This window comes from Penaeus japonicus, unplaced genomic scaffold (genome assembly GCF_977035675.1).
Source record: "Penaeus japonicus unplaced genomic scaffold, GWHDUDI00000001_assembly GWHDUDI00000003, whole genome shotgun sequence".
In the NCBI taxonomy this organism is placed as follows: domain Eukaryota; kingdom Metazoa; phylum Arthropoda; class Malacostraca; order Decapoda; family Penaeidae; genus Penaeus; species Penaeus japonicus.
This window is the reverse complement of record NW_028234405.1, coordinates 45,484,769-45,497,268: the sequence shown is the minus strand read 5'-3', so window position 1 is coordinate 45,497,268 and position 12,500 is coordinate 45,484,769. Positions and strand designations below refer to the sequence as shown.

The window sequence follows — 12,500 nt, the reverse complement described above, 5'->3', positions numbered from 1 at the left end:
GCTAACCATCCTTTATGAGCCAAAATTTGGTCACTTATACAACTTCAAACCCATTTATGTCACATGCCAACACTCAAAGGGAACAAGAAAGACGCACCTTACTCATTCTATAAGTTAGACATACAGACAAGCTGTACAGTTGTACCAAATGTAAAACACCCATTGGAATAAATCTTGGGTGTCTTACAGAGAAGAGAAGTAAAGAAAAAATGGAAGGGGAAGAAAGAGAATAAGAACAGGAGGAGAAATGAGGAGAGAGTGAAAGAGAGAAGGCAGAATAAGAGGAGTAAGAGCCAGAAAAGGAACTTTAAGGAGGAGAGGAAGAATGAAAAGAGGGACATGCAGAATAAGGAGGAAGGTGAGGATAACCAGATGGTGATAATAAAAATGAAGCGAAGGATAAAAGAGGAAAAATAGAAGAAAAAGAGAAAAGGGAGATACTGAGAAGAAAACAGAAAAAGGAAAAAGTAGAGGAAGAGGAGGAGGCAAAGAGAGAGTAGGAGAGAGAGATTATGAGCAAGCGCATGAGGGAAAAGAAGACTATCTGTTTCATTTTCAGACAATGTATTTTTTTTTCCATAATAGGTTATATTAAAAAATATTGATTACATTACACTTTCACTTCAAATACTGTCATATTTGCAAGAAATTCCAATAACAATTTCAAACTTACTTATAAGTGTCCTTTGTCACTGTCCTGCCTCATAATCAGTCATTATTCAAGTCAATTCTTGTAATGCAATTTTCATTTTGTTTCACAAGCTTTTTGCAAACTATTATTTTCTTAAAATCTAATCAAAATCAATAAATGAAAACATCTTTCATATTCTATCTAAATGAAGATACACCCCGATAATAAAAAGGAACTTTTGTGAAAGAAATTTAAATTGTGTTTCATGTTATACAAAAAGTCATAAAATACAAAATAATAAATCAACTACAAAACTAATTATCAAAAGGAATAAATAATGGAGAACATACCAAATTAAGGATCAATTACATCTCAGGAATAAGAACTGATGAGTCATGGCAGCTGGATTGAAAATCACGTTGTAATTTTCATAGTGTTTGACGAACATAAAATTCTCTTTTCTATAAATATTTATCCATAGGAAATTTTATCATCAGCATTTTCTAATTACCGAATAATTTCTCAAATTATAAATCTAAAACAATTAATTTGATTTAATATATTGTTAAGATTTAACAAAAGGATTTGCACTCACCCCACTCAATTGATAAGCAAAAGAAAAACATGCAAATAAAACTAAATATTAGCATCATTTGATATTCATATAATTATGTATTTCAGATTTGTTCATCCACTTTACCGTTTGCAATCAACATTTCTGTTGGATCAACTGGACAATGGTGAAAGAGGTTATATTTACTTTGCAACCCCACAGGAAATACGACTCTTCACCAGAAAATGGATCAGAATACACAAGTAAGCCTTTTTAATTAGGAGCAACATGTGACCTAGGTGGGATAAGGTCAGCACATGATTGAGGCAGTGATATCCAAAAGCTTAATGTACTTAACATCATGGTGTATTGCACATTGCTACAGAGTTTTAATGCATTAAGTATACCATTATTTCAAATCCATTCACCTATCCATTCGAACCCATTTTGTGGTAGGTCACAAATATGCAATAGCAATTCTTCTTTGGCATCGGCTCAAATTTTTCTGAACCATCTATTCTTCTCATAACCTTTAAAAGGACAAAAATGGGCATTGCTGTATTCTCGGGTGTGTGTGCATACTGGAGTCAACACGAAAGAAGTCCAAAAATAAACCATCCAAATAATCTGCATTATAAATACCCAAATGAAATTAATTTGAGTTTAGATACGTCAGTGTTAAGTCCTGTCTGTTCATGAAGCTGTGAAGTGAGGTGTCCTTCAGGGATTTTAAGGAAAACTGTAAAACAGGATAATCATAACCTATTCATCTATGCACCTTTTTATTCATCATTGCAAACTCAGTAGCTGTTAATCAACTAACATTTAGCAGACTATTAGTCTCTAAAATAGTTCCTGTTCTTTTTTTTCAGTGCAAGAGCAAAAAACCATCTAATAAAATAACCTGAGGTAAGTATCTCCATTAATAATGAAGCATAAATGGGCTTAAAACATGTTGAAGTTAGGTACTTTGCAACTCAAAAGGGACTGCTCGTCACTCCAAAATCAACAAAAATAATGCCACAGCAATCAGGAACAAGCAGCACACGGCAGACCCTGGCCGAGTCTTGCTCATGACAAGCGACATCTTACATACAGCATCAGTAGGAGCTTCAACACAGGTCAGGCTAAATGGGCCTAGTATAGAATTTGACGGTTTCTTCGGCAGTCAAGGAACAAGGCAGGAGGTGTGCTAATTTCTTCCCTCATCATCTTCACCGCTTCAAGCTGTAGACAAGAGACTTGATCAAATCCCTCATGCGGTTTGTTTCTTGTCTGTCCACAAAGCACGTCCCGATGGCTGAACCTTTCAGGGCCTGCTCAGCCGCTCTGTGCGCATACGTCATGACGAAGGCCCCACAGTCGTAGCTATTATCTTGCTGTGTGCAACTGGCATCAACTAGGGTAGCTGGTATGTCCCTGTCCAAGTATGAATTAATCCTTTGTACGAGGCAACGAGCGTCACGGTAGTTGCAGCCCCTCTGGGAGTCATAATGATACCACTTGCTATCATATTTGCTGTAGATTAAAAGACTCCAGTGACTGCCCCCAGGTGCAATCACGGACGAGTTGTCATTCACGGGAAGAAATATATACTCCTTGTACTTTGCATCGAGGGGATCTAGAAAAATTGGTAATTCATTAGGATCTCCCATCTTAATCAGCTGGGTAACCTCCGGGCTGATAAACAAAAGACGGGAATTTCCTCGGAAGACCTCATGTTGAAGGTGCTCGAACCAAAAGGATATGAGTGAGTCATTCAACCAATTACGACCCTCTAACAACCGCAAGTCTGACTCCATAATAAGACAGTCATGGTAGCTGAGAACGACACGGTCTCCCATGTTGGCAAACTTAATCCCCTTCTGAAAACCAAAAAATTTCCACTATCTCAAGATTTTCCTGAATTTAGTTACCCTTATCAAGATATCTTAAAACCCTCAGAACAGCAATGGGTTTCTCTCTTCACACTTTCTGGATTTGCCCATGACCATTAATAAGACTGGTGGGCATTGTAGCCTGTGGTTGTGCTCCTGAAACTGCAGTTGTCTGAGACACTGGAGTGTGTGATCCCTGTTGATTGAAACCGGTTTCTAGAAGTTTCATGCGCTTCCTTGTGTAGTGCTGCCAGTGCAACACTGTCTGGTCATCGATGAATTTGGCGCACTGACCGTTGACAATCTCCTTCCTGAAGTTTTCGTGCTGCAAAAGGTCCAAGAAATAAAGGCACACAGGGTATCTGTGAAAGAAAAAAAGAAAAAGAAATTAGCCACTTCCTCAACATGAATTTTAGCCATAAAAAAACAAAAAATTGTGATACCGCCGGCTGCCGTCCACAGACGATGATTATGTAATATGCATAGCGCCGGGTCCGGCATGCGCCGTCAATCGTATAATTGATTTAGGCCTATGCGTTCGAGAGCCCCGGCATTTCAGCCATGCAAAGACGGAACAGTGCCGGCGGGAATGGGTTAATTTCCTTTTTCAATTACATTAACCCTCTCTGGAAGGGTGGTACACCAGGGGTACCGCGCATTCAAGGCCCGTTCACAGGGTGCCGTCATACAGTGTCGATCATTTAATTGATTTAGGCCTATGCGTTCGAGAGCCCCGGCATTGCAACTTGCAAGGCTGGAATGCCCCCGGCATGAATGGGTTAAGATGTCTTTATACAATACAGAAGAATTAATTTTTTTTTGTGCAATGATCACATTTTAACCCATTGCAGATGGAGCGCCTAACAACCTAACTGGTCATCAGGACGGGCAGTCTATGACACTAGCAGCACTGGCTAAAAATTAGAAGGACGGGGAAAGGGTTTTCTCCGCCCTCTGGGTAGCGCAGACTAGCCCAAACAATATTTTCCATAAGTCCATCATAAAAAGTGGGTTTAGGCTGACTTTGGAACCCTGTAGCTATGGAGCTAGCTTGCGTTACTGCCACAATACTTCATGGCTGTGCACGCGCTTCAACTGTGAGCAGACACCCGTCTCTTAGGCTTAATCGGTGCCATCATATATGTCATGACACCCGTACGCAATGGGTTAAGATACCCCAGCCAGGTTATGCATCTTCAGATTTGGCCTGTCTAAGGCTACAAACGGGAAAAGAATCAGTGAATCTTCCTAAAGCATTGACACTTACTTCAAGTACTTTGCATATTCAGGCTCTTTCCAGTACTGAAGATACTTGAGGTAGTTGATGAAGGTCTGGTCCTTGAAGTACCCACGCTGTGCCAGGACTGGAAGAGAAAGGGGATATAAATTTGTCATTCTCCTATGGGCTGTTTGCATGCACTTGCAACTCATTGATACTGGGAGTGTATGTATACATGTACTTTCACAATGTTTTTTTTTTTCACTGTAAATACTTTTTTTTGCACAAAGATCCTTCCATAAGTGCTAGGTTGCTAAGGAGACATAGGATAAAGAGAGAGACAGAAATAGAGAACTTTAAAAAAAAGCACACAAGAAAGGGGAAAAAAGGAATTAAAGAGTACATATATCATAAAAGAAAAAAAGGCTGACTAACTCTAGACATGTATAAGACTGCATTAACTCTGAGAAAGAGTGGCTTTTAAACCACTTACTTACTCTTACTAGCAAAAAACCTGACTTCTAAGAAATAATTTGCTTGGAAACAAAGAGGAAATAACTGAGGCTTCATAATATTGCTAAATGGTGTCAATCCTTATAGGCACTATCAGCCTTTCTGTTAAAAAAGATCATATGACAAAAATTAAACAATTCAAAATCACTGGGCCAGGACGTCGATGATATTAAATCTTCTACGGAACTGGGTAACAATCATTATAATTTTTTGAGAATTCTAGCAATCTTGGGTGTCTAGATCAGCATAATTGTCCTATACAACTATTCGTCACCATGTGTCATCACCTTTTCTGTGCCATGGATGTTTCTAATGGCACCTGAAAACAAGTACACTGTTTGGGCTTCTGCTTTGTAAATTCATTTTTTTAGTTTCTTCAATTTTATATTCCCTCCAAAATACTACAAAAAAATTGATTAAATGTATTTAAAGAGAGGGAGAAACTTTGTCTCTTTAGCTATAAATCATCAATGAGGTAAGATATGCTTAAGTGTTTCCTTTCTTTAGATATTGAACCTTCTTAGTCTCTTGTGCAATATCAACATTACAGATTTTCTTATAAACTGATCAAATAACAAATTCTATATCACAAAAAGCTTTATAGAATAAACAATATGGAGTGATAGTTTAGAATGTCTAATTATTGCATTTAGTAGTAAAGAAAATAGTTAAAAATATAATACATTTGTTCTGCAGATAAAATCTACCCAGCAAGTGATTGTGCAAAAGCAGGCAGACAAAACATTTAGGATTTCTGAACTTTCAGGTAACCCGGTTCAAGACTGAGATCCAGGTACTTACAGAGCAGGTAGTTGGGGTTAGCCAGACACTGGACAAACTCCAGTTCAATCTGGAACCTCAGACGCTGCCCATCCTCACTCTCTCCTGCAAATTGGGAAAACACTGTGGCTAAGAAGAGTTTAAAACGTCTACTCTCAATGTCTCAAGAGCAGAGACGACGTTCAAAATTGATTCACTATGCGCTTGAAGTTCTCCATCCTGTAAACTAAACAGAAAATTGTTATATCCACTATCAAACATACCAGATGTTCCCATACAAATTACCACCTAGAGAACACTTGCACTACCTTTAGACATAACAGATTATAAATCACCTACGTTCAACTCTCTTACGAAACATTCACAGAGAATCAAAGAAAGGAAAAATTATTATGATGTGAATCAATAAATAACTTTCAAAATCATGGTTCTTAGTTTACTCCTCTGATCAATACAAGCAATATTTTTTTTTTACATTTTAATCTCCTTTTTCTTTCTGTCTTTCCCTGTATCTTTCATTCAATTTCATAATCTTGTCTTTTAATTTTTTTTTTGCTAATTTCCTTTCTTCTGTTTTCTTCACTACTCTTACTCAAAGACCAACATTGGTTAAAGAAAAATAAATGAAACATACAAAAACACCATAAAATATTTGGACCCATGGTGTGAGGACCATCAAAATAAAACAGATATCACTATTGCATTAACAAAGCCGGTAACTATGACAACAAGGATGATTTAATGCTTTTCAAATCAATACTCGTCTTTACAGCACTTAGCTTACCTATAAACTTCAGTCTATTTTTTCCTAACTGACAGTCAATGTGACAGCTAACTGAGGAAAGGAATATTGAGTTACTATTTATTAAGAAACCATATTTCATAGGAACATTAACTATCATTTATTACCTCTTGCAAACATCTTGACTAATTGTGGAACTACCAACACAAGATCTTGCCCTTATAAATACAACAAATTCTTTAAAATAGTTTAATGAACTTGTGAAGCTCAATAATATTCCTAGATGCAAAATAAACAACCTGATATGGAGTGCTGGGTTAAGCTACAATGTACTTCACAGTATTAACTGGTGGTAGTAATCACAGACACTAAACTAATTATATCTTTCATTAATAAAAATATGATAGGAGGTGACAATCTCAATTAACGCATTGCGGACGGGGGTAGATTGCTTGCCCAGTCTCCAGGATAGGTTTTATTTTAGAGCGAGGCAGCTTGAAGTAGCATTAATTGAATCTTCCCACTCTCTTTCAGTCATTCATTGTAAAACTAGAGCCGTTTTTGTGTTTTATTTTTTGTGTGTTTTACTGAGTTTAGAGACTTAAATGTGCTATATGACAGGCTCTATCAATGTTGCAGTTGACTAAAATTGTAGTACATGATCCATATTAGCTCATTATTTTATTTATAATCAGTGTGATAGAAGTATTGCTGTTTTATTGGAGGACAAAAGGCAACTTTATTTTTTCGTATTTTTGTGCTGTCATGAACGAATATGAAACATATAACCACCTACAATGAAGATAACATGAAGAGGTAGGGAAGAGGAATGAAACCTGTGCTTATGACTGTGTGCACACAGTGAAAGGCATCCATATTGGCACAGGAGCACATTTTAGACACGGTATGGATTGAGTCACCTTCCTCTTCTCGTTCTGCCTGCACATCCTTCATCGGCGGTACTTTAGAGCAAGATGGTCGTCAACTTGCTGTGTGCCATCCCTCTATAAAGATAGTGCTTGCTAGAGACCGTGGATGAGTGCCATTCAAGGCTCTCACTGGTGCTAGGAGAAAGTGGTGCCATCTAGATTTTGGACGTCCAGTTAGCTTAATATTACAGTAATTACGACAGCAGTTGCCATCATCACTCACTCCTTTCTCATAGCACATTAAAATGGCACAGTGATCCAAAATCCCCGAACATCATGTATGACATGACGCCCAGCGTCAGGCCAAAGCTCCTACGTCATGTATGTCATGACACCCGTCCGCAATGGGTTAAAATTGGTTTGGCAAGGCACTTGGTTTTGGCAGGACCACTTGTGACTCCCTAATTCCTGGCAGTGAGTTGGCTTAAAACATTTACCTGCAGCTGAAGAAAAGTAGACTACAGTCTATTATTACAACAGCTCAAAAATATGTGCTCCACTGGGTTAATCTTAATAAAATTCAATGCAAATATATACATATCTTCCTCTTGGTATATTAAACATAAAATAAGATTCTGAAGTTAAACTGCAATAAAGTTAGGGAATAATACAGAATTGACTGACACCTTCAGCTGTCATAACCCAGTCCTCATGGAACAATGAAATAGACAAATAGAAAATAACTAGCCTCTGTCAGTATTATGACAATGTCAGGAACGCTTGAGAAATCTGAGAATGCCTGATAGAATTTTCTTTAAGTAGAATGCTTGTGCCAAGACTACACAAAATAGTACCGTATCTGCAAATAATACATTCATTTGTAATAAGAAAGATTCTAGGCAAAAAAAATTATTATAAATAATATGATTTACACAACTTTATATCAAAGATTTATCAATTGCAATGAGCTTGAGTTTATGACACAAATAAAATGGAATTATCATGGTAAGTAAGAAAAACAACAATGCTTTTGGGTCCAGATACTTTTTGGTCTCCATTTCATCATAATCTCTAACCAGAGAAAGGGTAATATTCCATAAAAAGATATAAAAAATAAAATAAAACATCAATAAAAGATATTCATATAAAAAATAGGAACTTGCACAGGCATATAAAAAGCAAGGTGTACTAAAGGTGTACAATACTGGCAGGGATTAAATGACTGGCAATGGCACATTTTATGAATACAAACCAATGGCTGTGTCACCCATGTCAGAGTTTGGGGGAGGCAGATAGATAATGAGAAAGGGAGAGGGTGAGGGAGGGAGAGAGGGCAAGAGAGAGGGCAATAGAGAGAGAGAGAGAGAGAGAGAGAGAGAGAGAGAGAGAGAGAGAGAGAGAGAGAGAGAGAGAGAGAGAGAGAGAGAGAGAGAGAGAGAGAGAGAGAGAGAGAGAGAGAGAGAGAGAGAGAGAAGGGGGAGAGAGAGGGGAAAGAGGAGAGGGAGAGGAGAGAGAGAGGAAGGAGAAGGGAGAGAGAGAGAGAGAGAGAGAGAGAGAGGAGAGACAGAGAGACAGACAGAATCAGAGACTGACACAGAGAGAATGAATTACAAGTTTATAAAGAAAGATTAAATATACCTGGATTACTTAACACTTTTGAACCTTACCTGCACTATCCAGACAAAATAATGGTGTATTTACAGACAGACTGACAGAGAGACAGACAGAATCAGAGACTGACACAGAGAGAATGAATTACAAGTTTATAAAGATTACCTGCACTATCATGATGAGACTTTTGAGCAAGAGAGACCATAACTCCACAGCATTACATCTAAAATAGTTTGCCCATTTCAATATAACATATGCAATAGTTGTGAGCATCTAATAATGTATATTCACTCTCCTGAAAAGTGATATGAATAATTGTAATTTGGTCATTTAAACCATTTATAATTACATGTCAAATTTCAAAAAAATTCTAGATCACATTTACATAAAATACATCTCTCTTCTCTTATTCACACCGTCATACTTGTATGAAATTACTTTTTCTTGAAAACAATTGAAATCATGGAGACATTTTCATGGAAGCGCTTGGTCTTAATGTTAAGTAGGTGGCTCATGCTAGTATACTCTCATCATATAAATGTCTGAGCAAAGAAGGTTGTACCTTTAGATCACCGCATTGTTAAAACTCAAATGAACCATCCTGGTTAGCTATTGTATTTGCCCTATATACCTTACCGACCGACCTGTGCCACTGCCAGCGTGCAAAAATAACATCCAATTCATAAAACCAGTTTCCGGAAACTAGAGGGTCAACTATGAACTTATAACATGTCACTAATCTCTGTAACTACCTTACCTTGTGATCAAATTTATGCCTCGTGTAGTGAATGGGTTCAATGGTCTCGGGTTCCAAATCATTAATGAAAAACACAACAGAAGCGATCTATCTATATTATAAGTTGAAAGTAGCAAGAAGCAATTGCATTCACATTTCAAAACAAATGAAAATGGATCTCTATGCAAACAGCACTCTGCAGCCAGCTAAGATGTTGGTCTCGGAAGAAGAGGATCACATTCCACATTTCGTCATTAGTACATCAGGAAAAAAGAAAAGTATATACAAAAAAAAAAAAGAAAAACAATAACAAAGAAATGCAAAAGGACTGTGTCTTTGTCAGCATTATAAAAAAAAGGGATAAGCTATTACAAAAATAACATGACTTAATCTACTATTCATACAATAACCAGGCAAAAGCTTATTGTCAGTCAGGAAATCACGACAAAAGAACATGCATCTATGCTTCCCATTCCTCTCTTTCTCTTTCATACTCTCTCTCACTTATATTCTACACATTTGCTGCTCTTAAGCTACTCTCTCATTATAGTTTATGACATGGTTTGGACTAGCTACCCTTTCTAAAACATTATCTAAAGTGACTATTTACCTGACTGAAAAGAAATCTCTTTTTAAGTTCCTGCAAGTGCAAAAATTAAAAGAAAAAGAAAAAAAGTTACAATTTTTTTTTCTCTCTATCAAATTCTTGAAGATTTATGCATATTTGTCTAAAACAGCAGTGCAGTTCACCAGTATACAGTGCAAAATATTCCAGAACATGTGCTTAATTGAAATATAAAGCCTAGACAATTTATAGACCATCATTTTACTGATATCCAACATGCATAAAACCAGATAGCAATAGAATATTTCGAAGTGAGACTCTGAGATAAGATATTTTATTTTACTTATAAATGTCATCACTTCTCTGATAAAATTCATAATTTGAATTTTAAACATTTGTGTTTAATACTTTTGTAAAACTGTTAACAAGGGAAGACATCTATTGGGGTCCACGGCAGGGCCCTTGGTCATGGCCGTACTGAAATGTGTTCTTAATTTGGCAGCATGGCTTCCTTGGACAGGTTATTGTTTTTTCTACAGCAAATAATATGTCTGCTTTTTTCCCTACCCAAAATTACAGCTCTTATTTCCTCCCCCCCAGACCAGTCATGTGGGAGGGGGTCGGGAATCGAAGCATGAGGCCCACTACAGAAAGGAAGTCCATGCTTATGGTGAATCACAACAATCATAAATTGAAAAAAGAAAAAAAAAGTATCAGAGATGATAAAATTGCTAAATGCATTACCAAACCTCACTCAAGTGCAGTGCAGCTGTGCACCCAGTGCATATTACACATTTTATACTTGAGACGTGTACAAAAATAATTGAAAAATCCCCAATAGTCTTCCCATTTAGTCTGGTATTCATTTATAAGTAAAATATCTGAACATCCATTTCTGTTACATTTTTATTACTTTCTGTCTTTGTGTCTTTTAAACTGCTTTAAAAAATGTTTTTTTCTTCTTTTTTATGTAAAATATACACATATACTTCTAATGAGGCTTTGTATCTGAATTTTCTTCAATGATCTTGGAATTCAAATCACCCATTGAGGTGGGTTTGCAGGCATCAATACTTACAAAAACCAAACGACCAGCTAAAAAGAGAAAACAATGCTATTATTTCATTTTTTAATGTATAACGTCTAGTACACATGCTCAGGTATTTTGCTCTTTAATTGTGTTCTTATCATTCCAGTGACTGTGTTTGAGATACATCAATCTATTTTTGGTTACTGCTCACTGTGGAAATTATTTGGGTTACACGAAGGATGATTTTGACATTATTGACCAATAAATTGAAAACTAAGAATAATTCAGGCTTAAATGAATGTACCTAATTCTTAGTTCTTAACAAGTTGTGAATGAGAGATCAAGCAAGCTAATTGGCCATCAGGAAAGATCTTTCTGATGCTGCGGACATCGGCAAGAAATTAGAGGAACAGGAAAATATTTTCTCTGCACTTCCACCTCCACAAAGTGTATTTACCCTTGTGAACATCACAAAACAAAGGTTTCAGATGACTTTGGAAATATGTAGTTCAGAAATCAGTGCCATGATGGTCACACAAAACTTTATAACCATTTTTCAATGTTCTGTCATATACACAATGACATTCATCTTCAAGATTCATGACACTCATCCGCAATGAGTTAATCGTGTATGAATGTATACTTTAAAATAAGAAAGCACATCTTTTGGATCTAGTTTGAAGAAGTTCTAAAGACGAAGAACCATATATCACTAGAGCAAGAGAGGAACAACAGAGTTGGATTTTTGTCTCATTGGACTGTCTGTCGTGTTTGGAGGATTTTTTTTTTTTTGTTACACTTCCTTCTAAAAAAAGTATATATGACAAAATTTAAAAGAGAAAGATATCAAATATTTATGAAAAATCCAAGAAACAAGTGTCATAACGTGTTCTTATCATTGCTACAACACACATATTCTAATTGGCTTAATTTATTAATGTAGTTAAAAGTTTGCCAAGGATTTTAAGGCTAATTTTTAAGAATGGGTTCATATTTTCAGCTTGATATATTCAACTACAGTAGACTTGATTCTGATAAACAGGACATCAGTCTGAAATATGCATTATTTTAATGAAAATATTAAGTATATCCATCTCAAAAAAGAAGAAAAAAAAATTACAGATTTACCAATCAAATATTTTCCGGAAATTATTTCTTGTATTTCAAAATATTCAATATACAGTCATACAATTAACCCATCCACGGGAATTCTAGCCTTGAATGTCACAATGCCGGGGCGTTCAAATTATTAGGCCTAAATCAATTGAATGGCTGGCACAATACTGTGCTGCCCGGCCACTGGGCTTTTGAATGAGCGGTACAGTACTGTACCACCCGTCCAGAGTGGGTTAATAGTAATTGGTCTGAAAAAAC

The 12,500-nt window shown here is 36.5% G+C and overlaps 2 protein-coding genes across 4 annotated transcripts in view; both read right to left on the bottom strand.

Annotated features, from left to right (window-relative positions):
• Window positions 1-547: 547 nt before the first annotated feature.
• LOC147472183 (sentrin-specific protease 8-like) lies at window positions 548-3,028 on the bottom strand. Its single transcript, XM_086533237.1, has one exon. It carries the CDS (start codon window positions 3,026-3,028, stop codon window positions 2,399-2,401), a length of 630 nt encoding a protein of 209 aa, XP_086389363.1. The 3' UTR covers window positions 548-2,398.
• The window catches only part of MED31 (mediator complex subunit 31), a 14,622-nt gene continuing 2,669 nt past the window's right edge, over window positions 548-12,500 (bottom strand). For 2 of the 3 annotated variants that reach the window (XM_043023063.2, XM_043023066.2), the window contains exons 2-4: window positions 5,595-5,678; window positions 4,329-4,425; window positions 548-3,423 (exon numbers count right to left, since the gene is read on the bottom strand). In XM_043023063.2, the coding sequence (XP_042878997.2) occupies window positions 3,150-3,423; window positions 4,329-4,425; window positions 5,595-5,678 (455 nt within the window). In that variant the 3' untranslated portion in view covers window positions 548-3,149. Of the gene's footprint in view, window positions 3,424-4,328; window positions 4,426-5,594; window positions 5,679-7,235; window positions 7,320-12,500 lie in introns of all 3 variants that reach the window. The other variant, XM_086533247.1, reaches the window with a different exon arrangement.

What these genes read in the sequence shown, in the direction of transcription:
- LOC147472183 (XM_086533237.1), bottom strand. Translation starts at nt 3,028, where the DNA reads ATGGGAGACCGTGTCGTTCTCAGCTACCATGACTGTCTTATTATGGAG.